Source organism: Diabrotica virgifera, chromosome 10 (genome assembly GCF_917563875.1).
Source record: "Diabrotica virgifera virgifera chromosome 10, PGI_DIABVI_V3a".
Taxonomy (NCBI): domain Eukaryota; kingdom Metazoa; phylum Arthropoda; class Insecta; order Coleoptera; family Chrysomelidae; genus Diabrotica; species Diabrotica virgifera.
In genome coordinates, this window is record NC_065452.1 from 43,147,651 (window position 1) to 43,174,847 (window position 27,197).

At 34.1% G+C, this 27,197-nt stretch overlaps 2 protein-coding genes across 3 annotated transcripts in view; one reads left to right on the top strand and one right to left on the bottom strand.

Annotated features, from left to right (window-relative positions):
• The window catches only part of LOC126893425 (leishmanolysin-like peptidase), a 502,521-nt gene that overhangs the window by 19,134 nt on the left and 456,190 nt on the right, over positions 1-27,197 (bottom strand). Inside the window, exons 9-12 of one of the 2 annotated variants that reach the window (XM_050663592.1) lie at positions 17,596-17,728; positions 16,043-16,202; positions 14,618-14,784; positions 13,918-14,452 (exon numbers count right to left, since the gene is read on the bottom strand). In XM_050663592.1, the coding sequence (XP_050519549.1) occupies positions 14,009-14,452; positions 14,618-14,784; positions 16,043-16,202; positions 17,596-17,728 (904 nt within the window). In that variant the 3' untranslated portion in view covers positions 13,918-14,008. Of the gene's footprint in view, positions 1-13,917; positions 14,453-14,617; positions 14,785-16,042; positions 16,203-17,595; positions 17,729-27,197 lie in introns of those variants that run through there. The other variant, XM_050663593.1, reaches the window with a different exon arrangement.
• On the top strand, positions 4,373-7,787 carry LOC126893424 (uncharacterized). The gene is made up of 2 exons (XM_050663591.1): positions 4,373-4,601; positions 5,287-7,787. The coding sequence occupies exon 2, from the start codon at positions 5,306-5,308 to the stop codon at positions 7,697-7,699; it is 2,394 nt and encodes a 797-aa protein (XP_050519548.1). The 5' UTR covers positions 4,373-4,601; positions 5,287-5,305; the 3' UTR covers positions 7,700-7,787.

Here is a 27,197-nt window from a genome sequence, read left to right on the forward strand (position 1 = left end):
CAGAAGAAGAAAAAGAAAAAGAAGAAGAAGAAGAAAAAGAAGAAGAAGAAGAAAAAAGATTGACAAAAGAAAATGAAGCTTGGGATTCCTCAAAAGAAGAGATGAGCCCAGAAGAAGAAAAAGAAGAAAAAATATTGACACAAGAAAATGCAGCTTGGGATTCCTCAAAAGAAGAAATGAGCCCAGAAGAAGAAGAAGAGATCAGAATAGAAAAAGAAGGCGAAAGAGATACCATTGAAACTGTGGTATTTGAAGAAGAAGTAAGCAAAATGGAGGAGGCAGAATACACAATAAACATGTGTAAAGAATCGGAAGAAAACGAAAGAAAATTGATATGTGGAGAAGAAAAGGAGAAGAAACTGCGCGTAATATTGAGGGAGTATGAAAATTTAATAAATGAAGAAAACAGAGTAGCCAAAAAGTATGAACATTCATGTGAGGTTAAAGACTTAGGAAATTTTCGATCGAAATCTTACCCTATCCCACCTAAGTACAGACACTGGGAAAAAGGAAGCAATTGTTTTTCAGGTGGGACTCAATATTTTGACACAATAGAAAAGTGTTGTTGTCGAGAGAAAATAATTTTTTTTGTTGCACTTATTAATAACGATTTTATCTCAAAACAAGGCGGGGTGTTATTGTGTTTCAATTTATCAATCAAAGATAGAATAACATTTTTATTTTTTTTAATATAACGCGGGCACATAAATATGATACACCCTGTATATTGAGTTGTAAATATTTATTAGAAGTTAGCTTTCACGCAAGGTGGTTTCTCCTTAATGAATTTTTCCATGAAGAGTATTAAAAACATTTGTAAATAAAAGTGAAGTGAAAGTTATTTAGGATTATAATTTTAAACCGATTGTTTACGGGAAAAGGTAAAACCACAGGTAGATGTAATGATTAGTTTTTAGAAAAATAGAGGTAAAGAGAATTGGAATTTTAAATATGTTTGTTTAATGATAGGAATATTTAGATCATTTCCGAAAAGTCATAAGTTTTGAGTAGAAGTATTGTTTGATAGAATGACTGGATTTTTCGAATGAAACAGAGGAAGGTGGAGAGAGAAATGTTTCTGATTGGCTTGGAAATTTGGAATGGGGAAAGTTTTGTTTGAATGTTGAGACAGTTTGGAAAAGAAAAGATCATTGTGTTACCGGCATTCGAGAAGAGCAGTCAAAAGTTTTCGTGAGTAGTTCAGAAGCAAGTACTAGTGGTTGTTTTTGATAGTGAGAGTAGCTGAAAGTGGAACGAGAGACAAATCAAATCGAGAAGAAATACCTCTTTGATTCTGTAAAGTCCAAGAGAGTAAGTTTCAAGAATTATCGTTATTAAAATTATTTGTGACACCAAGTAAAAAAGATACTTGGGTCTCAGGAGATTATTGTTGAGAGAAAGAGAGGACAGAGCTTTGGAGTTTATTGAACGAGTACTGGCAAAAAGAGGCCTGGCTTGTGTTTTGGAGAAATAGTTGCTGGTATCCTGCTGGATTGTTTGCTGAGAACGGAGAGGGCTTTGATTGGTAGCCTAACATAATCAACAAGGAGGAACTGTTTGGGTCAAGAGGAGACATCATTGTGTGTAAATCAAAAAGGTTAGTCCATAACCTATGTGATAGATTTTCTTTATAATCAGAAGTTAATTTTTTTTACGTAAAAGCATATGCATTTAAGATTCCGACATTCCAAAAATTTAATAGGAAGTATAAGTAATTTTGCGAATACCAAATTTGTTTGTTTAGCTTGTTTTATTAATGGTATCAAGAACAAAGCGATAAATATTTTTTTGAATTAAGAGTAATTTATATGGTAAAGGATTTCATTTGGACAATTATGCCCACAGAATTTAATTGATAAATTTACAGAGCATTGCTTTTGATAATAAAGGTATTTGTATGTGCCTATTTATATTATTTCTCTTTATTTCCTGTTCCTATTTTTATCTCGATAAGGATCAACTAAGAGATACTGAAACCACGAGAAATGATAAGTATAATCTAATCTAATTATTTTTTTATGACAAAAAGGCACCCTGAGAATTTTTATTAATTTTTATGTATGATTTGCGACAATTAAATAATTAATCAAATAAATAATAATTAATATAAAAGTAATAGAAAGCAGATCATAACAGTATATTACCTACTGATACAAACAAATCCCAAAATGTCATTAATTTGATGTTGTGGTATAATCCTTCATACAATTTTGTATGGAGATATTGCTACAATTAAATTCTGTTCAAAATTGGATTGGGTATAAACATATTATACATAATATTATGAAGATTGACATCGTATTTTGCATTTTGCCAATATTATATTTGTATTATTCCAAAAACCACTCTTACATTTAGTTATACGATATTTGAAATTGCTAATAAACTGTGCGTCAGAGAAAATGGACATTCCACAAAACTTAGGAAATTTAGGACATTTTCCTTTAATTTGTTTATGTTAATTAAATTAAATGAATTATCACGTGTCTTGGGAAGTTAGACTGAGTCTATAAAGCGAATAAACAAATTCGCAAAACCTACGAAACCATAGAATTCCCAGAGCTCATTATTTACGAATCAATGAATTGATTGTTTTGATAACTCTGTGAACTATTGTAGTGCTCTAATAGTCCAGGGTAATACGGTTTTTTCCATGAAACCTCCACAGCCAGCGTACTGAAGCGTTTTTTCGACAGGTAATACCTAGAAGAACAAATTGTAACTATTTCCTGCATAGGATCCGGCGGCCATTTTTATTTATAAACAATTGAATGTCAAAAAATGGCATTTTTTCCTTTTTTTTCAAATAAATGGAAAACAATGAAACATGTTTTTTTAGTGCACACATCTTCGAGAGCATGGAAAAAGCTTTAAAATGGCATATTACAAAGTTTGATATATTCATTTATTGGTAATATAATTGCGAAAAAAGGTCGAAATTGCAAAAAAAATAATTTCGCAATAACTATTGTAAAAATTAGTGTACAACTTTGAATTGTTTGTCAAATGGAGGTTCTTTGGTGCTTAATATGTGACAAAAATTTCAAAGCGATTCATTCAATTGTTTAAATTTTATTCAAATTGTTTATTCTAGAGAGCATTTTTTTGCAATAACGTAAGTCAGAAAAAAATGATGCTAGAACCATTCTACAGGTGTCAAATGAAAGAGCATGAGCTAAATTTTCAAAAGATAGTCAATTTTTCCTTATAAACTGTTTAATTTTTTTATATAATAAATTATGCATATTTATTACAATTTTTATCTATTATTATATACATAATACTACTTAGTAGTTGTGCACCTAAAACACGGTAAAAAAGTAGATTATTTTGAAAAAAAATATTTAAAAATTTATAAGGAAAAATTGACGATACTTTTATATAATTGTTTATTACTAATAAATGCAATTTTTATTCACTTTTTTTAAACCAATTTGAAAATTTAGCTCATGTTCTTTCATTTGACATCTGTAGAATGGTTCTAACCAGGGGCGGCTGTGGCAGGGAGGCGCTTGGGGCACTGCCCTCCCACTAGCTCATTTAATGTAGTAGATATCTCATACAATTTATATTGAATGAATTTTTCTTTATTTAAAAATCTAATAAAAATATTCAGTCGATGCGACGCGACGCTCCAAAAAGTTTAGAAATATAAATTAACAGCGTTCACCCGCACCATTGATTAAAAACTTCTACACAGTGTAGTTTTTAATTATGCCCGCACCCGAGGAAGGGCTCTTTTCCGAGCGCCCGGACTCACTGTTGTCAAGTTAGAAAAATATCGGGCGCTAGATGATGACTTGCCGTGTGCGAAATAAGAAATATCCTCAGATGCAGGTAGCAACTGGCAACGTTACGGGATTTGGCTTGGCAGTCGGTATCGCACCAATATACTTCACCTAGGACACAGCCCGAGCGTAGTTTTCGGTCTGTGTTAAAGTGTTAAGTGTACAATTCTCAATACTGACTTCATTATTGTCGATGTCGATATCCAATAATTCGATATGGCAACAAATATTAATAGTGTATGCTTTATTAAGACAAAAATACTTTAGAGTTCGAAAATTTTTTAAATACAAAACAATAGGACCTCCTAGACCAAAATTGGACATAATTCAGGCAGGAAAAAGTGGTAATAGAACTTTTAATCGTAAATTCAATGAGAAACATTATTTGTTAGCAGACTGGTTATTCGATTGTGAGGAGACAAATCGCTTCTATTGTTTTAAGTGTTTATTGTTTTAACCACAAGTGGACGAGTCTTACACAATCCGTGGTGTAAATGATATTAAACATCTCTCAGAGAAACTTAAAAAACATAATGTTAGCTCCAAACTCCAAACACATCCAGTATTGTGTTGAATAACGTAAAAGCACCGTATACCGTCCGGTCTCCCAATTCCGTCCGACAAAGAAATTGCGCTCTATACCTCAGAGTTTCGTCGCAATCAGACGGCCGAGTAGAATTTTTGATAGGTTATATCCCCACTCATTCTACTTTTAGCACGCAGACATTTTACGTTTACTGTTGTCAGTGCGATTCAGTTCATTGCAAGTGCATGTCTTGTTTTAAGCTATACTGATTCCAAAAAAACATAAAGGTAAGGAATACTTATTTTCCATATTTTATAGATACTACGTTTAACAGTTATGTTTTTACTTATTTATTAGAATCTTTCATATTTATTTATTGTAAATATACATATATTTTTGTAATTTTTTTCGAACAATAGATTTTATTACCGAAATTAAAGTGGACGGAATAGGGTAATGCAGAATATCAAGGGGTTCTTGATACCGTCCTAGCGGACGGTATTAGGGATTAACTCCTTCAGTTTCAAACGCTTTGTAAATATAAGTCTTAGTTAAATAATATAATCCGACATATTTTAACCATAATATATATTTTGCTCCGTTTAAAAACCTAAATACGACCTATTATAGGTACAACTCATTTTAAGAAAATTAGTGTCAACTATTAAGTGAATTCGAAAATTCAATTTAAAATTTAACCCAAGAATGATGCATTTATTACCTATTCTAGATTTAATGTGTAAGTTTGGTTTAGTTTTTATTTGTAAAAAATGTTTATGGTAGTTCTTCCTCTCAGTTTGTATTATCAAGTATGATAAAAATGACTATCTAATTAGTAAAACTCATTTAAAGGAATTGGACGGACACAGGAACCTTCTGTCCTATATCCGTCCATGGTGGACGGACAGAGCTACCTCAAACTCCTGTTACCGACCCCATAAAATAAAAACTAATAAAATATTTTTTTTTCAGTTTTTTATTATCTGCAACTATGGTATACAAAAAGCGGATGAAGTATCCCCGAGAGAATATCCAAAAAGCTATAGAAGATATTAATTTGAAACGTTTAAGTATTCGACAAGCCTCCAAAATATACAATGTGCCTAAAAGTACTTTGTTAGATACTATGAAAGAAAAGTACAAAACTCCGGGCAATATTGGAGGGCCAACAGTTTTGTCCAGTTCCGAAGAAGACTTGATTATAAAATGGATAATCGAAATGGGTAACGTGGGATTCCCGGTAACAAGATCTCAACTTGTTGATTCTGTTTCAAAACTAATTCAAAATTTGAAACGAAAAACCCCATTTAAAAATTACATACCTGGTAAAAAATGGTACAATGGTTTTCTCGCTCGTCATCCAGAAATTTCAAAACGTGTTCCACAATCACTATCTTCTTGTAGAGCCGCAGTTACGGAACAAAATATAAGAAATTGGTTTACCCAAGTTCGGGATTATATGACAAAAATGAATTTTTTACACATTCTTGAAAACCCCAAGAGAATATTCAATTGTGATGAAAGTGGTTTCTATTTATCCCCTCAAGAAAAACAAGTGTTGGTTAGAAAAGGTGCAAAAAAGGTATACAGTCGCATAGCTAATGACGAAAAAGAATGTCTTACAGTTTTGCTAACTGTTGGAGCTGATGGTTCTGTACCTCCGCCATTAGTTTTGTATCCCTACAAACGGTATGTGTCAGCTGCAATAATAACGAACATGCCAAACCAGTGGGGAGTTGGGCACTCTGAATCTGGTTGGATGACAAGTGAGACATTTTATGAATACGTTACAAATGTATTTTTTCCCTGGTTGGAAAAGAACAGTGTTCCACTCCCAGTGATATTGTTTCTGGATGGACACTCTTCCCACATCAATCTGCCTATTACTGAATTCTGCAAAGAAAAAGGTATTATTTTAACAGCATTTTACCCCAACGCAACTCACCGATTACAGCCGTTAGATGTTGGTGTTTTTTATCCCATTAAAAATAACTGGCGAAAAGATGTTCGATCTTGGCGTATGGAGAATAACGGAAGAAAACTTCAACGGGCTGAGTTTGCAAAACTCTTAGACAAAACTTTGAAGGCTACAGTCTGTACATCGATAATAAAAAGTGCATTTGAATCATGTGGACTCTTTCCGTTTAACGAAAATCGCATTGATTATTCAAAATTAATAAAACCAATAGAACAAAAAGATTCTGATGATAAAATAACTGAATCAACATCCACTACAACTGTTAATGTTTATGATTCTAAACTACTTCGAGAGGTAGAGATACGTTTAAAGCCAGAGGTTGTTAACCGTTTTAGGATTGCTGAATCAGCGGCCCAACTAGAAGAAAAATATGTAGCATTGTATGATTTCTGGAAGAGTCTTCATCCACAAAATGTCGATCATGATAAAACTTTGGAAAACAATTTGCCAATTAATGCTGCTAACGAGACCATTGTTGACATACACTTCGATGAAAACTTTTGGTTTTGCAATAATGATACAATTGAAGCTACAGTCAAAGCAGATGGAGCATTGGTCTTAATTCCTTCACAGAATAGCAATTCTAGTTCGCCAAAACCTGGTCCATCAGCATCCAAGAACAATGATTGTGAGAATATAGACTATTATTTAGCAGTAAGTTCACCCCAAGAAAAAACACCACCTAAGAACAAAATAGTAAACACAACTCCTTGTAATAGCCCATTAAAAGATGATTCAATAGGTATAGTTTATTCTGATCAAAAAAGACAAGTACAAAATCAAGAAAAAACCCCACTTAAGCAAATTACAACAACATCAGAGAATAATAGTAAATATCCAACACCTTTCAAAAAAGCACTATTTTGGCCGGAAAGTTCTGCAAAGAAAAAAAATAATAGCACAGAAGACACCAAGGAAAGGAAAAAACCAAAGATTTATCCTACAGTAGCTATAAGTGATGAATTTATGGAACATCAACGAAGACTCAAAAAAGAAAAAGAGGAAAAAGAAAATGAGAAATGTGAACGAATCCGAAAGAGGAAAGCAAAAACAGAGATTCAACAAGCAAAAAAGAAAAAGTGTCCTCCAAAACACACACCAGGCATAGATACTGGTAATAATAATACGGAAAACATAAATAAAAAGAATATAGAAATATATTCAAAGGACGATTTTGTGTTGGTTCAGTACGACAGTGAATATTTCCCTGGTGTAGTTCTGGAACGAAGCAATGATACTTTGAGAGTTAAAAGTATGACTATGAATGGAAAGTACTGGAAATGGCCAGATAGAGATGACATTTTAAATTATGACTTTGATGATGTAGTTTGTAAGATTGCGAGACCTTCACTCATAAATAAACGCGGCGCCTATGAAGTTCCAGAAATTGAAAACCTAAAAAAATGAAGTCTTTTTTTTTTTATTATTTAATTCATTTGCAGTCATTAAGTTCGTTTCAAAACTTTGTACTTAAATAAAACTTATTTTTAAATTATTTGTTTTGTTTTTTGGCCATTTTTTTGCAAATTTATTTAAAAATTATTCATAATGGGTTTTTTTTGTCATAACTAAATAAATAGGACGGATAACGGTACTCTTGTGGACGGAATTGGGAAAAAATCATTAATGTGGACGGAAAACGGCTATTTGCGAAATTTTTGCATTTGGTTTCTTAAATAAGCAATTTTGTTGAAATGACTACTGTTATTATTATAAATTTGGCTCTAGTAAGAATTAATAATGCATAATAGCTTATAGACAGAATTACTTTAAATTTCAATGATTCGGAATTGATCTTTCAAACAATTTTATATATACCACTTATAACCGGTCGGAATTCGGTGCTCTTACTATACCAATTATTAGGGTCAATAAATATACAATCACAGTTAGATTCGGCTTTTAGAAGATCAATAAAGGAACATAACGATATAGTGACCAAAAACAGGTATGTTATGATGGATGAGCGATGGTGGGATAACATCCACAACTATGTGATAAAAGTGCTGTCGATAAAAGAGAAGGTAGAGGTAGGAAGAAGGAGTGGTTCACAGCATAGGGGTAAAGGACGTGGTGGTCAGATGAGTGCGAGAGATTGAAGCTGATGCGTGATGGCGAGCGACTGAGAATCGGGCAAAAGAAGGACATCGGGGAGAAGTTATGCTCTAACGAGCGATTCCACCCTGATGCCCTAGTATGAGAGTGGTGGGGTTTTAGCTCAGGAACCCAGCACTGTCGGAAATGTTTACCTCCGACGCGATGTCTGTTTGCAGATTCCCCACCTAGTGGTGAAAAAAAAAGGACTATTCACTAGAATCCTTAAATACATGGGTAAGTTTGTAACTAGCAACATTTTTTCGGTGTTCATAATTTCGTATTTGCCGCTCAAAATAAAAGTGCCCCACCGATATTTTTACTCACGAGCCGCCACTGGTTCTAACATCATTTTTTTCTGACTTATATTATTGCAAAAAAGAGCTTTCTGGTATAAACAATTTGAATAAAATTTAAACAATTGAATGAATCGCTTTGAAATTTTTGTCACATATTAAGCACCAAAGAACCCTCATTTAACAAAAATTTCAAATCTGTATACTAATTTTTGCAATAGTTATTGCGAAATTAATTTTTTTACAATTTCGACCCGTTTTCGCAATTATATTAATAATAAATGATTATATCAAACTTTGTAATACGTAATTTTTAAGCTTTTTCCATTCTCTTGAAGATGTGTGTACTAAAAAACCTAAGTTTTATTGTTTTCTATTTATTTGAAAAAAAAAGGAAAAAAGGCCGTTTTTTGACACTAAATTGTTTCTAAATAAAAATGGTCGCTAGATCCTACGCAGGAAATAATTACAATTTGTTCTTATAGGTATTACCTATCGAAAAACGCTTCAGTACCCTGGCTGTTGAAGTGTTACGAACAGGGTATATTTTTGCCTTATTACCTTGGCCTATAAAGAGTTTCTTAGATATCTTAGTGTTACACTGACTTCCTTACCATGAAGTGTATTTCTTAATGATCATTCCATCGGGATCTATCCACTGCTGAATTTAGGTATCCCTCAGTCTTTTCCATGTATTTCTGTTTTATGCTGTTTGCATCAAATTTTTGTCGATCCGTTTTATGTCATCAGGTCATCTTGTTGGCGGAAGACCTCTACCCCGATATAATTCTTGTCTTGGTCTCCAGTGTATTAATCGCTGTGTCCATCTGTTATCCGACATTCTAGCTATGTGTCCCGCCCAGTTCCTCTTAAGGGTCATGATTCTTTCTATGGAATCTGTCACTCCTGTTCTCCGTCTTATTTCCTAGTTCGTAATCCTATCCCTACGAGAAATGCCTAACATCGAACGTTCCATGGCTCTTTGTGCAACACAAATTTTAAGTATTTCGTATTTTCTTGGTTACTGTTAAAGTTTCTGCACCATATGTAAGTACTGGCAACATGCACTGATTAAAGACTTTTCTTTTGAGACACATAGGCAGTTCTGATTTAAGCTGGGTGAGTCCTATACGGCGGCTTAGTTCGCACGTTTGATTATCTCTTCCTATGCGTATCTCATGCCCCAAGTACTGATAAGAGGTGGTTTCTTCGATATACATGCAGAGCCTATTTTACTTCAAATCAGGCCCGAGGCACTACACAATTTTCGGGCACCTAAATATAATTTAATAATAATAATAATTTTTTAAATGTGTTAATTATTTAATCGAAATATAGTTGCACCGGAAATTAAAATTTTTATTAACAATAAATAAAATTTATATTTAAACAATTAAACATTGTTTAATTATAACCCTTATTGTTATCATTTATCATTTTATGTTCGTAAAATAAAAGTATTTTGAAAATTTATTTTGTCATTGTAATAAAAATGTTTTTTTATCTTTCCGGGCCTCATTAAAATACAGGCCCGAGGCAGGTGCCTCACGGGCCTAGTGGTAAAATAGGCCCTGTATACATGCCATTTAATGAAATCTTTTCGCTTAACACAAGATTTGTCATAATTTGTGTTTTTGCGTGGTTGATTTTTAATCCAACTTGTAGGGAGGCTAAGTATAGTTTCTCCAGTTGCGATACTGCATCATCGATGCTATCAGCAAAAAGAACAATATCGTTAGCGAACCTTAAATGACTAAGTATTTCTCCGTTGACATCAGCAAAAAGAACAATATCGTTAGAGAACCTTAAATGACTAAGTATTTCTCCGTTGACATTAATTCCTTTTTCACTCAGATTTGCGTTCTTAAACATATGCTATAATAATGTTGTAAACAATTTTGGCGCAATTGTGTTACCCTGTCGCACTCCCCGTTTTATTTTAAATGCGTTGATTTTTGTATCTGCCAGTTTCACGTTTGCTGTCGAATTTTGATAGATGTATTTGATCGTGTTTATATAGCGATGATTTATATGGCACTCTGTTAAGGCTTTTAACATTTTTGATTACTTATTGTGTCGTAAGCTTTTTCATAGTCAACAAATATCAAGACTAATTGCTTGTTATATTCAACACTCTTTTCTATCAGTTCTTAACCACTTGTAAATGATCATTCGTGCCATATCCCGATCTAAAACCTGCTTGCTCTCCTCGCTGATAGAAATCCAACACTTGTATTTCTTAATAACCATGTGAAAATATCGAAAGTATGTTCAGATTGTTACATTGTTGGAAAATGGAGCAAACGAAAGGGATGTGGCACGACAATTGAATGTTAGTTGTTCAACTGCGCAGAGAATTTAGCAACGATTTCTTGAGACTTGATTTCTTCAATAGCGACCCACTACGGGTAAAGTTTGTTTAGCAGTAAATGGTTGCTTTCAATTAGTGCTGTCGTAAATATTATTAAATTTATCTGACCTGGCCCATTGTTAAGACTCACCCGGAGCGATAAGCATCCGAGGTAGACAGAGTTGGTCTTTTGACAATTAACACTGACTAGACGGTACTCCTATAATAAAGCAAAGGATATACAAAATTTACAATAATTACGACGACAAAAACAAAAAAAAATGGATGTAAAATATATTACTTTGCCTTAAATACCCGAAATTAATGTTTGCAAATGAGTTTTAAAATAAATTAAATCTAATGATGAAAGGGTTGCCAATGCGAGTCCATTATACAATTGGATATGGTAATTGAGTCAATACTCGCAATCTATAGTTTGTATTTTTTATTAGTTGTTATGTAATCATGGGGCAACCGGTTTCGAGTCTTACAATATATGACTCATCATCAGGCCCAGTACAAAAAGTCTTCTCTATACAAACTACAAGCTAAAAAACACAAAACGAGAGACATGTACACATATATATAAAACATGAAAAACAACTTTGTCTTGGTTTCAATCACATACAATAAAGCCAAGCAACTGTTTAGTATTGAACTCAACAGTCCATATCATGTAAAATGAGACATTATATCATTGGGAGCGACCAATCTGATGAAAAGTGCTTGGTATATAATTTGATATATATGCTACCATCAATCCTTAACTAGTCCTTAACTAGTCAAGACTCCATCGACCCTTGACTAGTTAAGGATTGATGGTAGCATATATATCAAATTATATACCAAGCACTTTTCATCAGATTGGTCGCTCCCAATGATATAATGTCTCATTTTACATGATATGGACTGTTGGGTTCAATACTAAACAGTTGCTTGGCTTTATTGTATGTGATTGAAATCAAGACAAAGTTGTTTTTCATGTTTTATATATATGTGTACATGTCTCTCGTTTTGTGTTTTTTAGCTTGTAGTTTGTATAGAGAAGACTTTTTGTACTGGACCTGATGATGAGTCATATATTGTAAGACTCGAAACCGGTTGCCCCATGATTACATAACAACTAATAAAAAATACAAACTATAGATTGCGAGTATTGACTCAATTACCATATCCAATTGTAAATTAAATCTATTTTAATTGTCAAGATTATAGAAAAACAAACATTTAAACATATTTAAATTTTACCTGAAACCGGGCCTTTTATACTATTGAAGTACCAGTACAAGTATTGACCATTGGAGTCAACCATTTACTGCTAAACAAACTTTACCAGAAGGAAGACAACAGCCAAAGATCGTATTCTCACTCTTGTTGCATTGCGAAACCGGACGCAAACTGCTAGAATGCTCCCAAGACATATTCAGCAAGCCCAAGGACCAGTAATAAGGGTTTCTACTGTTTGACGAAGGTTAAGATAATAGGGTTTGACAGCTTGCAATTCAACAACGGGGCAAAAGACGCAGACTTGCATTTGTCCGTGACCACGTCAATTGGAAAATAGACGATTCAAAACGTGATCAGTTCTCATCATCATCAACCCGTACGCGTCCACTGCTTGACATAGGTCTCCCTCTCCCTCAGCTCTGTCCATCTGTCTCTGTTTTGTGCGACTTGCATCCAGTTACCGATAACATGCTTCAGATTTCAGATCATCGGCCCATCTGGTTGGTGGGCGTCCTCTGCTCCGTAGCGCTTCTTCTCGAAGCCTCCACTCAACAATACGTTTTGGCCATCTGTTGTCTGACATTCTGGCGACGTGTCCTGCCAAATTCCACTTTAGCGATGCGATTTTTTCGACAGCGTCTGTTATTTTTGTTCTACGGCGTATTTCTTCGTTTAGGATTCGATCCCTCAGTGAGACACCCAACATCTGGCGCTCCATAGCCCTCTGAGTTACGCGAATCTTGTTCACTACCTTTTTTGTGAGTGTTAATGTTTCGATTCCATAAGTGAGTAGAGGCACCACACACCGGTCAAAGATTTTCCTTTTGAGGCATATGGGCAAGTCCGATTTAAATACATAGTTCAGTTTACCAAACGCTGCCCATGTTAATCCTACGCGACGTGGAAACTCGCACGTCTGGTTATCTGTTCCCAACCGAATTTCATGTCCCAAGTACTTATAAGCTGTAGTCTGCTCAATATCAATTCCAATTTAGCACCAAATTAGTCATTATTTGCGTCTTGTTGATGTTAATCTTTAGTCCAACCTCTAAGGAAGCGTGATATAATTTGTTCAACATTATTATTGCATTATCTATACGATGGGCTATAAGGCCGATGTCATCTGCGAATCTTAAATGACTGTGCTCTCTTTGACTTCTCTCCATTTATGTTGATACCATATTCGTTTAGATCTGCCTTCTTAAAAGTGTGTGTTCTAAAAGGGTGGTGAATAGCTTTGATGAGATGGTATCTCCCTACCGTACTCCTCACTGTATATATAATGTATTTGTTTGTTGTTCAGACAGTCTTACACTAGCCGTTGCCTTTTGATATATTTGATCATGTTAGTGCAGCGATGGTCTATTCGGCATTATGTCAATGCTTTTAACATTTTCTGCTGGCTTATGGTATCTCATGCTTTCTCAGGTGACAGTTCTATGCCAAATTGAATAATGAGTGTCATACAAAACAGTGGTGGCAACACACATTATTGAAACGGGTGATACTTGCCTTTTCATGACTCATAATGATTCAGTTATTATTGTTATACTTAACTATAAACTGTACATCGAAATTCTGAACAAATTTATTTATTATTTTCTCAACATTTTCCGTATTTTCCATTTGTTACTAATGAAAATGTCGGCTTACATGTTACAAGAGCAACTGAATGAATACACAATAGAAAAAAATCTTTCCTCTTCTTCTTCTTCTTGTAATATTACTGACTATGTCCTGTTTCTACTGTTACAGTCTCTGCTGCGATCCGGAGCCCCAGCTCTCGTACCATCGTTTTTTGGGTCTTCCTATGGGTCGCTTGGTGTGGAACTTCTGTGTCTTCGCCAAATTCGCCATATGTTCAGGGTCCATCCGATCTACGTGGTCTCTCCACATGCGTCGTCGTGATCTTGTCCATCTCACTACGTGTTGAACGCCTAGCTCTCTCAATTTGTCTTCGTTTCGTATTCTACCTCTGAGTGTGATACCTCTTATGGATCTTAGGGTTTTCATCTCTGTTGTTCTCATTATTTGTTTGGTCTTTGTTGTCTCGGCCCTTGTCTCAGCTGCGTATGTCAGTACGGGTCTAACACATGTCTTATAAATGCGGACTTTGCTTTCGGTGCTCAAAAATTTATTCCGCCAGACTATATCCCTCAGGAAACCAGATATTCTCGCTGCTTTCGTTGCCTGCTGTTTAGAGAAGAAAAAAATAAAAAGATATATTTTTTTTAATTGAATGGTTTTCTCTGACACGTAGTTTAAAAAGACTAGCATAGTTTTACTTTTTTTTTGTAAATATTTGAGTTGACACAGTTGGTTTTCGCGTAATTTGAGAATTAAGAAAAACATAATTACCAGTATATGAAGTCTCCCGTTTTCGCATCTATAAGAGTAGCATCCAGATCCCCAATGAACCCACTGTCTCACTTGCTTGCACGATCTCTCATCCCACAGCTGATTGGTGTGTTCGAAGCAACGGGATTTTTCACCGTATTTTTCCAAAGCAAAGTTCATGTCAGGTGCTAAAGAGAAACATTGAAATAAAATTAATATCGGACAATTATCAAATTATTTATTTTAACGAAATATACGAACATAAAATAAATTGCGACGTTGTCGGCTTGTGCAAAAAATCTGAAAAGTTCGCATAAAAAAATGTTCATTAATAGGTGTCAATCCTTCGACAAACTAATTAAAGGTGGACGCCTTCCACATAGGTGAGATTTACCCCTTAAAAGACGGTTAGAAACGGAATATAATGACTAAATATTTTTTTCATTTCCATTGCACCAAACCTTTTGTATTCGATTCTACACCGGGTGTAACAAAAAGGCAGGTCATAAATTAAAACACATATTCTTAGATCAAAAATAGTTCGATTGAACCGAACTTACCTTGGTAAAAATAATGTGTACATAAAAAAGTTACAGCCCTTTGAATTTACAAAATGAAAATCGATTTTTTTTTCAACATATCGAAAACTATTACAGATTTTATATTGAAAATCCCCCCCCCCCCCAATGTTTGTTTATGTTCCAACTAACCTATTCATTGTCTTTACATGATAGCTCATCACTATCGCCCATGGTTTTTACATTTCACTGAATTTTGGTTGATTTACCCCGTTTTCCCTTTCCTTGTTGTTGCCATTTTATTATTTCCTGTCATTTTCGTTATTCATCAATTCTTTGTTTATGTATGTTCGAACCAGCATACTCTCTGGAGGTATGGTGGGGGGTAACTTTAAAATCTTAAATAGGAACCCCCATTTTTTATTACAGATTTGGATTCCTTGCGTAAAAGTAAGCAGCATTTTTTCGAATTGTGGGTAGATGGCGCTGTAATCGGAAAAACGATGTAAGGTGATACCCTAGGTACCTAAATTATTAGAGAAACAACCACCAGGGGGTGGAGTGGGGGTCGTGCTTGGTGTCAATTCGATAGGTTTTTGAAAAATATTAAACACGTGTTTTTAGTGTCTCCAGATATTAGACCGTTTCTATAATTTACGTAGGGTGTCACCATAAATCGTTTTCCCGATTATAGCGCCATCTATCCATCATTCGAAAAAAATGTCTCAAATGAAATTTGCTTATTTTTACGTAGGAAATCCAAATCTGTAATAAAAATGGGGGTTACTATTTAAGATTTTGAAGTCACCCACACCCCATCTCCAGGGGATGGTGTTTAATGTCATTCGATAGATTTTCTTGTTCGACCTTCCGCTACTTTTGGGACACCCTATAGTAAAACCTATAGGTAGCAAATTATTTTACTTACTAGGATTATTTTCTGTATACTGGCAGTGGGATCCACGTACAACTACATTTTTAGATCTCCATGTGAATTCCTGGATGTAAGGGCAATAATCAGCCAGTGACACCGATCCTCCATAAAATCCTTCTCTGCCACTGTCGACGTGCTGGAGGCTATCAAAGTTCTGTAAATAAATTGGCATTGTAGCATCTAGTTTCATCGTAAAAAGACATCTCGTAATTCGACAGTTCGTAACCCCACAAATGGTAACGGTGCAATTCGTGACGGACAATTCGTAACGGCGACAGTTCGCAACTACACATATTCGTAACGGTACAATTCGTAACGTCAAAATTGAATTATTCTGTTTATTTTTGTTAACGTGGAAACTAACTTCTCATCAGGATAGGCATGAGGATAAGCATTTTTGACACATTTCATATTTCGTGGAGAAATAAATTTTTAAAATTATGTCTTAAAATAAATATAATCTAGTAATGTAAATTGTATTATTTATTATAGTAAATATACTAGTATTTCACTGTTTTCATATGTTTTATTATTTTTCACATTTAGCTTTACTAATTTAAGGTCGATTTATACATATTCGTGCCGTGTCCGTTCCGTGTCAGTGCCGAGTCCGGGTATTTTTAATGCTATATTTACATACAACCGTGTTGTGTCAGTGTGCGTACCGGGCCGAATATACTAAAGCAAAACGTTATTACATATTTCTGTGTTAAAAATAGTTGAAAATAATGACGACTTATTAGAATAATCGAATTGGTCTGGGTTTGCGGACCAATTCGATTAATTTTTCATCGTCCATAATAATATAAACTAGAACGTAAATGGCATCCGTAAAGAATGTTACACTAGAACCAAATGTAATAATATGTAATTAGAAATAAGAAATAAAATATGTAAATATATAAATAATACATAACAAAAAAACCATAACATACTAACCGCACAACATCTCCTGATTGTCTATTTACCTGCACTCGCGTTCATAAAACAATAAAATAGTGTTTATACAAGTCCGTGCAGCCCGTGTTATTTCCGTGTATCGACAGTGCCCAACCAAAAATATCGATTGGGATTAATTTCAGGCTGGGCACGGACGGACTTTCTTAACACGGAACGGACACGGCCCTGATATGTATAAATCGGCCTTTAAAGTGATAATTCAAGATAGAAAATTAAAAAAAAATCTTTAGTTGTCATATTAACAAGAAAAATACGTGTAAAATATATTAAAAAAGAAGTGGTCTTAAAAAAAGTACCATTACTTTTAGTATAGAATGTATTCAAAACGCATTTTTGTATATATTCAGTAATAGGCACTAAATTTGTAAAAAAAAATTATATGTTGGCGTTACGAATTTTACCGTTACGAATATGTATAGTTACGAATTGTCGCCATTACGAAGTGACGCTGTTACGAACTGACGCCGTTACGAATTAACGGCGTTACAATTTGTGGAGTTACGAACTGTCGCGTTACGAGATGCCATGGAACCCAGTTTCATATTAATATCAAATTATTGTAGCTGACTTGTATGGGTCCTACTTACCTGGTAGATGACTGGGAGTGGCTCCTTGTGCTCTACAAGGTTGCAAAGAGCCACCGAAGTCCGATCATCTGTGCATTCTGTTTGCAAAGGGTCTCTTTTCACTTTGTTGCAGAAAGGGTGAATAGAAAAGCCTCTGTAACAAATGTAAATAATTATTGTATATATCCTTTTTGTTGTAGCCCGATCAGGGAACACAAAATTTTACGAAAACCTCCAAAAAAGTAAAGGAAGGATGAAAATTTGGGAATAGGTAGTTGAAATTGTCTATTATTATAAGAAAAAGTTTACAATTCTACATCCCCTCCATTTTACAAAAATTTAGAAATACGGGGTGAAAAATATTTTCTCGGGGGTGAAAAAATATACGTTCAAATTTCAAAATATGTAAGTCCGAAATTCTATAAAATGACTAATTCTAAGTAACTTTTGTTCTATATAGTTTCTGCACTAAGTTAATACTTTTCGAGTTATTTGCGAGTGAATATGTTCATTTTTAACAAAAAAAACATGTTTTTGGACGGTTTTTCGCAGATAACTCAAAAAGTAAGTATTTTAGCGAAAAAATATTCTTAGTAAAAATATAGCTTATAAAAAACTTAAAAAACTGGTGTATGCATGAGGTCTGTAGACCCGGTAGAAGCAGAGTTGTAGCTAATGAAAAGTAGGTTCTTCTTCGTTAAATTCGAAATCGAATATTTCAATTTGAAATATCTCAAAAACGGAGCACTTTTCGGGGAAACTTCATTAAAACTTTTTTAAAGTTTTTAAAAAAGGTTTATTTAAAAAAAACTTCTAACATTAAAAGTAAGTGAGTTACGCTCAAAATATTACTAGTCTTTTTTATTTTTTGCTAAAAACATCGCGAAAATCACCCCCTAATTAGCTTCCCAAATAAAATCAATTATTACCGCTTCACAAGTGACTTTACTTATGTATTGTTTATATTATCTATAAGTTTCATTGGTTCAAAGTGCTCATTTTTGAAAAAAATCGGGTTTAAAATAAAATATTTTTTTTTATTTTGAAAAAAATTGAATTTTTTATGGAATTAACTTAATAATTATTAGTACCTAATACCAAAAATCTCAAAGAGTAATAAAATGTTCGTTTTGCTTTTCTGAATATTTTTGATTTTTTGTTTTCTTGTTAGACAAAACTTGGTTATGCTATGGCTGTTCAAAATTTACCTAAACTGGTAATTAGTTACTCGTTCAAGCCATTTTGACTACAGCTTTTTCAGAAATAAGCACTTTGAACCGATGAAACTTACAAATCATATAAATAATGCATAAGCAAAGTAGCTTGTCAAGTGGCAATGATAAAATTTATTTGCGATGCTAATTAGGGGGTGATTTTCGCGATTTTTTTTACCAAAAAATAAAAGTGACCAACAATATTTTGAGCGTAACTCACTTACTTTTAATGTTAGAAGTTTTTGAAAAAACAAAAGTAAACCTTTTTTAAACACTTTAAAAAAGTTGAAAGGAAGTTTCCCCGAAAAGAGCTCCGTTTTTGGGTTATTTCACATTGAAATATTAGATTTGGAATTTGACGAAGAAGAACCTACTTTTCATTAGCTACTACTCTGCTTCTACTGGGTCTACAGACCTCATGCATACACCATTTTTTTTAGTTTTTTATAAGCTATATTTTTGCTAGAATATTTTTTTCAATAAAATACTTACTTTTTGAGTTATCTCCGAAAAACCGTCCAAAAACATGATTTTTTTTTTTTTTGGTAAAAATGAACATATTCACTCGCAAATAACTCGAAAAGTATTGACTTAGCAAAAAACTCTATAGAACAAATGTTGTTTAGAATTAGTCATTTTATCCAATTCCGGTCTTATTTTGAATGTATATTTTTCACCTTGGAGAGGGGATGTAGAATTGTAAACTTTTTCTTATATAATAATAGAAAATTTCAACTACCTATTCCCAAATTTTCATCCTTCCTTTAATTTTTTTTGGGGTCAGATTGTTCTTTGATCGGGCTATGTAAGAATACATAGCAAAGAAACTACAAACGGTGGAAACTGAAAATATAGAAACTGACTGGGTTAACACCAAAACAAGCATAACAGAGGGAACAATAGGACAAATCAAGGGAAAGTGGCAAATTAATGGACAATAAAAAGCTCTGCGAATATGCTTAAAAAAATGTAACAACAATAGAACAACAGTAGAACCTAAAATTCGTAAAGAAAATTGGGGAAAGCATTTTTCTAACTTTTACAAAATCAAACAATGCTGTAATATTGGAGAAGTAGCGGCAAAGGATGAAAGAGACGAAGAATAAAACGCTCCCACAAGGAAATTATTGAAAAGTGAAATCAGTGAAAATGTTGAAATCAGAAAAAGCAGGACCGGATGAAATTAACAATTAATTTATACAAAATGGAGGAGCAGAATTGATTCACCGGATTCATAAACTAGTTAAAAATATATAGAACTCAGAAAATATGCAAATATGCCAAGAATGTATCGCCTGCCACCCGGAATATGCCATGTATTACAAACAAGCCAGGCGGTTTCGACTAACCAAGACGAATCTGGTCGTACTGAACAGAATAAGAACAAACTGTGGCAGGTGCTCCGACTTTCTTCAGATGGGGAAAAATACCACCTCCAAATTGCGATTACGGTGCAGCAACGTTAATAGTGGAGGAATGTCCAATCAGATCCTACAATGGCAATCCGTCCGATGTCTTAGTGGCGACCAAAGAGTCAACTGAATATATTTGTCACTAAATTTTTGTTTGTAAAAATTAATTAATAAATCTGCATTTATGTACTTTATAGATCTGACTTAGTCAATTTGTAAGATTAGAATATGTGCTAAGATTGCTAAAGGAGAAAAATCAGCCCAACAAGATGATAAGGATAATTAAAGACATTAATAGGTTTGTTCGTAGAACGATCAGCAACCGTTGCCAACCATCAGACGCATGCGTGTTCGTAGTCTACGATCTCCAACTGTTAACTGCGCTACGCGAACTGTTAACTGCGCATGCGTCTGATGGTTGGCAACGGTTGCTGATCGTTTGGATCGTACTACGAACAAACCTAATACGAAGAACCAAAACCAGATTAAAAGTCGAAAATGAACTAACATTGGAAGTAGACATCAACCCGGAAATCCGACAAAGGGATCGCTTGAGCCCATTGCTTTTTAATTTAGCAATGGATAAAATCATAGAAGGCATTAAAAGTACAGGAAAAGGATAATAAGATGGCAGAAAAACAAATAAAAATCCTCTGTTATGCTGACGAAGCAATCTTAATCACCGATAACGAGGATAACCTACAGCGAATGGCACAAACTTTCAATACAGTAGCGAATAACTATAACATGAAAATATCAACAAGTAAGACCTAATCTCTGGTAGTGTCAAGGGAACCCATAAGATGTAAAATCTCGAGATTCTAATATCTCGGAATCGAAATATGTACTTATGGAGATGTTAAAGAGAGCGTCCTAAAGCAAGCAAATACATCCAATTACGTGTCAGGATGTCTGAGGGATGTTATCTGGAGAAATAAAGATATGAGGCTGGAAGAGAAAGTACGCATATACAAATCAAGTGTAAGACCGATGTACGCGATAGAAACAAGATGTCATTATCATCATCAATGGCTCTACAACTCTTCGTGAGTCTTTGCGGCGTTTACTATTGCCTTCCATGTTTGTCGGTCCTGTGCCACTAATTCCCATTGTCGCACTCCCATTTTCTCTAGATCTTCTTTGACTGCATCTTTCCACCTTTTTCTAGGCCGCCCTACGGACCTTCTTCCAACTGGCCTTTCCCAGAACACATTGTTTATAAGGCGATTGTCGTTACTGCATATCACATGCCTTGCCCATCTGAGTCTATTTAGCTGAGCCTTTATATATCTGACTAGATTTTCTTTTCCGAATAGAGACTTTAGCTCGTTATTGTATCTGCTCCTCCATTCGTTTGTCACGCTGTCTCTGCAAGGGCCATATATCATTCGAAGGATTTTACGTTCCCACACCAGCAATTTATTTACTTCTCTTTTTGTTAGTGTCCATGTTTTCGCTTCCATACGCGACCGCTGGTCGTATTATGGTCTTATATATCTGGATTTTTGCACCTCGTGAAAGAAGTTTTGACTTCATCAGATGTTTCATGGCAAAGAAAGATCTGTTTCCTGCCATTATTCGCGTTTCAACTTCTCGCTCTAATTTGTTGTCATTTGTGATTGTTGCTCCTAGATATTTAAATTCTTTAACCACTTCGAAGTTATGATCGTTTATAGTAATATTTTGCCTTATTCGCCGTCGTTCTTGTTTTGAGACGACCATGTATTTTGTTTTGTCTTCATTTATGTTTAGACCGATGTTTAATGCAGCTTCTTCAAAGCTCGAGAAAATATCCTTAATTCCCAATGTTGATTGTGCTACTGCGTCTACGTCATCGGCAAAGGCGAGTATGATTTTTGCTCCTCGAGCAGTTATGTCTGCTTTGATTTTTGGATAAATTTTTCGCATGACATATTTTAAGGCCAGGTTAAACAATGGGGACAACGGATCTCCCTGTCTGAGTACAGAATTTACGCAGAAAGCATTTGATATTTTCCCCCCTATTCTAACTTGTGCAAAAGAGTTACTTACACACATTTGTGTTACCGCAGCTAGTTTCTTGGGTACGCCGAGCTCGATCATTGCCTTTCATAATGTTGCACGATTAATTGAATCATAAGCCTGTTTGAAGTCTATAAAGATCTGATGAACGTCCTGATTATATTCCCAATACTTTTCAAGCATTTGTCTTATTGTAAATATTTGATCAATAGATAGTCGATCTGCCAGGCCTGAAACCACACTGGTAGTCACCACCTATTTCTTCGGCGTATGGTACTAATCTTTTTAATAATATCGAAGCCAATATTTTATACGTAGTGTTGATTAGTGAGATTCCTCTGTAATTCATGAAACAAGATGTGACACAGCAGAAAGCAAGAGGATAGTGAGAACAATAAGGGCAATACCTGGGAAAACACTGAGAGACAGAATACCGAACGACAGAATAAGAGATCTCTGTAACACACAAGACATCAGAAGGCAGAGAAGACGAGAGTGGAATCAGCATGTGAGGAGAATGGACAGCGAGAGAATAGCCCGTATAGCCAAAGATTAAAAGCCAACAGGAAAGAGACCAACAGGAAGGCCCTTTAAAAGGTGACGAGATAGCATCACAGCTACGAATACAAGCTCAAAATCGGTTAAGAACAGGTCAAGAGGCCTAATATAAGAAAAAAAATTAATTATTACTATTTACTGTTTGTAATGTATAAATCTATACTTATACACAACTGTGAAAACTCAACTGTGATGTAGCATACGCTAAATGAATAAGATAAAATAATATATGTAAAAACTCCCTCGAAAATAATGCCTTTCATCCTGCATTAATTCAGCTACTCCAGTCGTTGTTACTTGTTCTTTTAAAATAGTCCTTTATTTTATAAGTATCTTCGGGAGTGACGACCTTTAAGATCCCAGTTTCCAAACTTTTACCCACCGTTACACCGAATCAACTTCTAGAGAAAACTCAGGATGTTTAACCCACGCATTCTTGTCAATAGAAATTGACAAAGAAACAAATTGATTTGGAAAGCTGAACATAAACTCAAAGAAGAGAAGTTTTCCGGAACCGAAAAGGAATGCATTCAAACGTCATCTTATATATGTATACTATATGATGAAAAAGTATGGAATATATTTATTATTTCAGAAACAGAAGACGTTTAAAAAAATCTTAAGACACGTCAATTTATTGCTATAATATAGTTATTTATTTAATATATCACATATATATGTCGTACATGTTCTATATCAGGGGTCACCAATTAACGGAACGCGGTCTACACCAGGGAAATAAGGCAAAAATATACCATGTTCGGGACACTTGAGCAGCCAGGTTGCAAATGGGTTTTTTGGGTACTATATACCTAATACATTATAAATACAAAAATGCCCGTCACAGTTTGGACGAGAAATTTAATTATTAACAAATAAGGGTCAAAAATGAGAGTTTTTTCGTTTAAATCGCTACAGGTAAAAATGGAGTAATTAAATGTCTTATTTAAAATTTTTTGCTTTTAGTAGATGGGCCAAGGTTTAAAATAGCGTTTTTTGAATTTTGGTCCGATTATTTGTTGCTTCGGATATTGCAAAATAAAACTAAAATTTCGAAAATAAAAAATTTGCTATAACTTTTGCGAACATTAATTTAGGCCTTTCATATTGCATGAAAAGTTGAGTCAAACAGTCCATATAATGCCCAAAAAATTTTAAGACGATGTGTCAATTAGTTTAAATTTTATTAAATTTGTTTATCCCAAAGAGCTTTTTTTTCGCAATGTTATTGTTCAGAAAATAATAATGATACAGCAATTCTGTGAAAACAGCATGAAAGAAGAATAGTCATATTTTCAACGCATTTAAAAAAATCATTAAAAAGTCATTTTTATCACTCAGAAAATATTTTACTAAATTAGAGTCATTTTTGGCTTATAAACAATTTGAATAACTTTGTTAATATTGACTGTAGGCTAAAACTACAATGGAATTTGAAAAACTGGTATTTTTATACGAATTTTCAAAGAAAAACTTTTCGCCTAGGTTAATTACGGTCGAGGTTAGCCACTTTTTTTATTTAATTGACGGCTACTTTGTTTATAACAATTAAGCAACCTAACTAGAGCCATTTTGAAGTTGAAGATATATAGGTTATGTGTAAAAGTTTGAGTAAACTTTGAACCTTAACAGAGTGGTTAATAAAGCTTTAAAAATGGCGTCCGAACGGAATTAATTCGTGGTCGGTGGAGGGGAATTACTAAAATACGTGCACTCAAAAAATGAGACTGATTCTGCAAACATATGCTGCCATTAATATTGCTGGAACTTGTTAATGGATTTTGATCATAATTTTTTAAATTTGTATGTACTCGTAGTCTTACACACAACCCCACCTAACATTAAAAATGTTAGGGGGAACTCCCCTTATCATTCAGGGATATGAAAAATAAATTACGACCGATTCTAAGACCTACCGAATATACATATATAATTTCATAAAAATCGGTCAGGCGGTCTCGGAGGAGTATGGAAACTAACACTGTGACAGGAGAATTTTATAGATGTAAATATAATTGAGATGTAAATAATGTAAATAAGGTAGATAATTTTGTGCAAAAAAATAAAAAAAAAATGTCAGGGGGCCAACCCCCCTTATAACTTATGGGTATAAAAAATAGATTAAAACCTCTTTAACGTCCTACAGGATAAACGTGTAAAATTTTATAAAAATCGGCCAAGCTGTTTCGGAGTAGTATGGTAACTAACACTGTTACAGGAGAATTTGATGTATATAGAAGTAACTGCGAATTAAATAATAAAAGTGGCTTACTCAAGTGGCTTGAACCTAATTAACCTAGGCAAACATTTTTTTCTGAAAATTCGTATAAAAATACCAGCTTTTGAAATCCCAAAGTAGATTTACTCTATAGTCAATATTACCAAAGTTATTCAAACTGTTTAGAAGCCAAAAATGACTCTATTTTACTAAACTTTTTTCGGAGTGATAAAAACGACTTTTTAATGATTTTTTTCAATACTTTAAAAATATAACTATTATTCTTGCATGTGGTTTCCATAGAATTGCTATGTCATTATTATTTTCTGAACAATAACATTGCGAAAAAAAGCTCTTTGCGATAAACAAATTGAATAAAATTTAAACTAATTGACGAATCGTCTCAAAATTTTTTGTGCATTATATGGAATGTTTGACTCAACTTTTCGTGCAATATGAAAGTCTTAAGGCCATTTTCGCAAAAGTTATAGCACATTTTTTATTTTTGAAATTTTAGTTTTATTTTGCACTTTCCGAAACAAAAAAGAATCGGACGAAAATTCAAAAAGTGCCATTTTAAACCTTGGCTCATCTAAAAAAAGAAGAATATTATAAACAAGATATTTAATTACCCTATTTTTACCTGTAGCGATTTAATAAAACGAAAGCGAAAAAACTGCCATTTTTGACCCTTATTTGTTAATAACTAAGTTTCTCGTCCGAACTGTGACGGGCATTTTTGTATTTATAATGTATTAAGTATATAGTACCCAAAAAATCCATTTGCAACCTGGCTGCTCAAGTGTCCCGACAAAAACCTTATTTCCCGGCACCCTTCTGATTGGTTTATATAGGGGATATTTTTTAACAATACCTAATCCGCAAAGAAACCGAATCAGAACAACTAGACACAGGTAGCATTAAATCCGGACCCCGAAAGTGTCATAATTCTTCGAAACGGACCCTCAGGGAACATAATTGGTGACCCCTGTTCTATATTATTAGTGTTATGGCGTAATACCGTAATAACTCATTTGACAGGTCTCCTAATCAGCTCTGCAACGACGCAATTATTTGCATCGTTGAGAATGTTATTCTTCCAATTATTGTTGTTATCTATCTATTTTCATTTTTTTAAATAAATTTCTCAAACAAATTCAATTTTCCATGAAGACAATACTTTTTTATGCTACCTTCATGAAACGCCACTGAGAGTGAAGAAAGGGTTCTGATAATTTGTGCTGACCAAATTTTAATTTTCTAAAACACAACGTGAATACGTCTGTTGTTACAGGTGTAAACGACCGCATATTACTTCTTATTAAAATGTACGGAGATCTCTTAAAATGTTATGAACCGATATTATTGAAGTTATACTTCTTTAGGCGCGTTGGGAGTAAATGTATATGTGCGCGAATTCATCAAAAGTCTTGGCCCTGGGCGCAGCTGAAACGTTATACGTGCTCTGATTGGATATTAAAATGACCAAAACAAATGTGAATATTAGTTTTTATTGTTGTGAGGACAGAGACAAAAGCAAGTTTATAATTGTAGTGACTTTTAAAATAGTTTCAGTATTGTAATAAAAAATTACATACCTATTTGGAAAACGTAAAATGTAGATCTCTCTCTCTCTCCTGTCGTTTCCCCATTACTGAGGATCGTGATTTCTTCCAAAATTCCTAACAATGTTTCTCCATTGGTCTCTATCTTCAGCTGCTCTAAGAGCTTCGCAGAATGAGTTTCCAGCTGAATGCTTTATTTGGTCAGACCATCTAGTTGGTGATCGTCCTCTTGATCTTCTCCCCGGAACGTTTCCAGAAACAATTAATCTCTCCAAACTGTCGTCACCTCTGCGAACCACGTGACCAAAGAATTGCAGAATTTGTTGCAGACATAATGTGGACAGCCTTTTTTTAATATTGAGTTGGTTTAGAATGGAAATAGTTGTCCTATGAGCTGTCCAAGGTATGCGCAGCATTCTTCTCCAGCACCACATCTCAAAGACATCAATTTTTTGGCGCTCGTATGCGCGAAGAGTCCAAGTCTCTGCACCGTATAGAAATATTGAGAATACAAGGGCATTCACCAGTCTCATCTTGATATTTTGAGAGATAGATCTGTCTTTCCAAACTTTAGTTAGGCGACTCATCGCATTTTTTGCCATACCAATACGTCTCCGAATTTCTGTTTCACAGTTACCATCGTTAGTTATACTAG

What these genes read in the sequence shown, in the direction of transcription:
- LOC126893424 (XM_050663591.1), top strand. Translation starts at nt 5,306, where the DNA reads ATGGTATACAAAAAGCGGATGAAGTATCCCCGAGAGAATATCCAAAAA.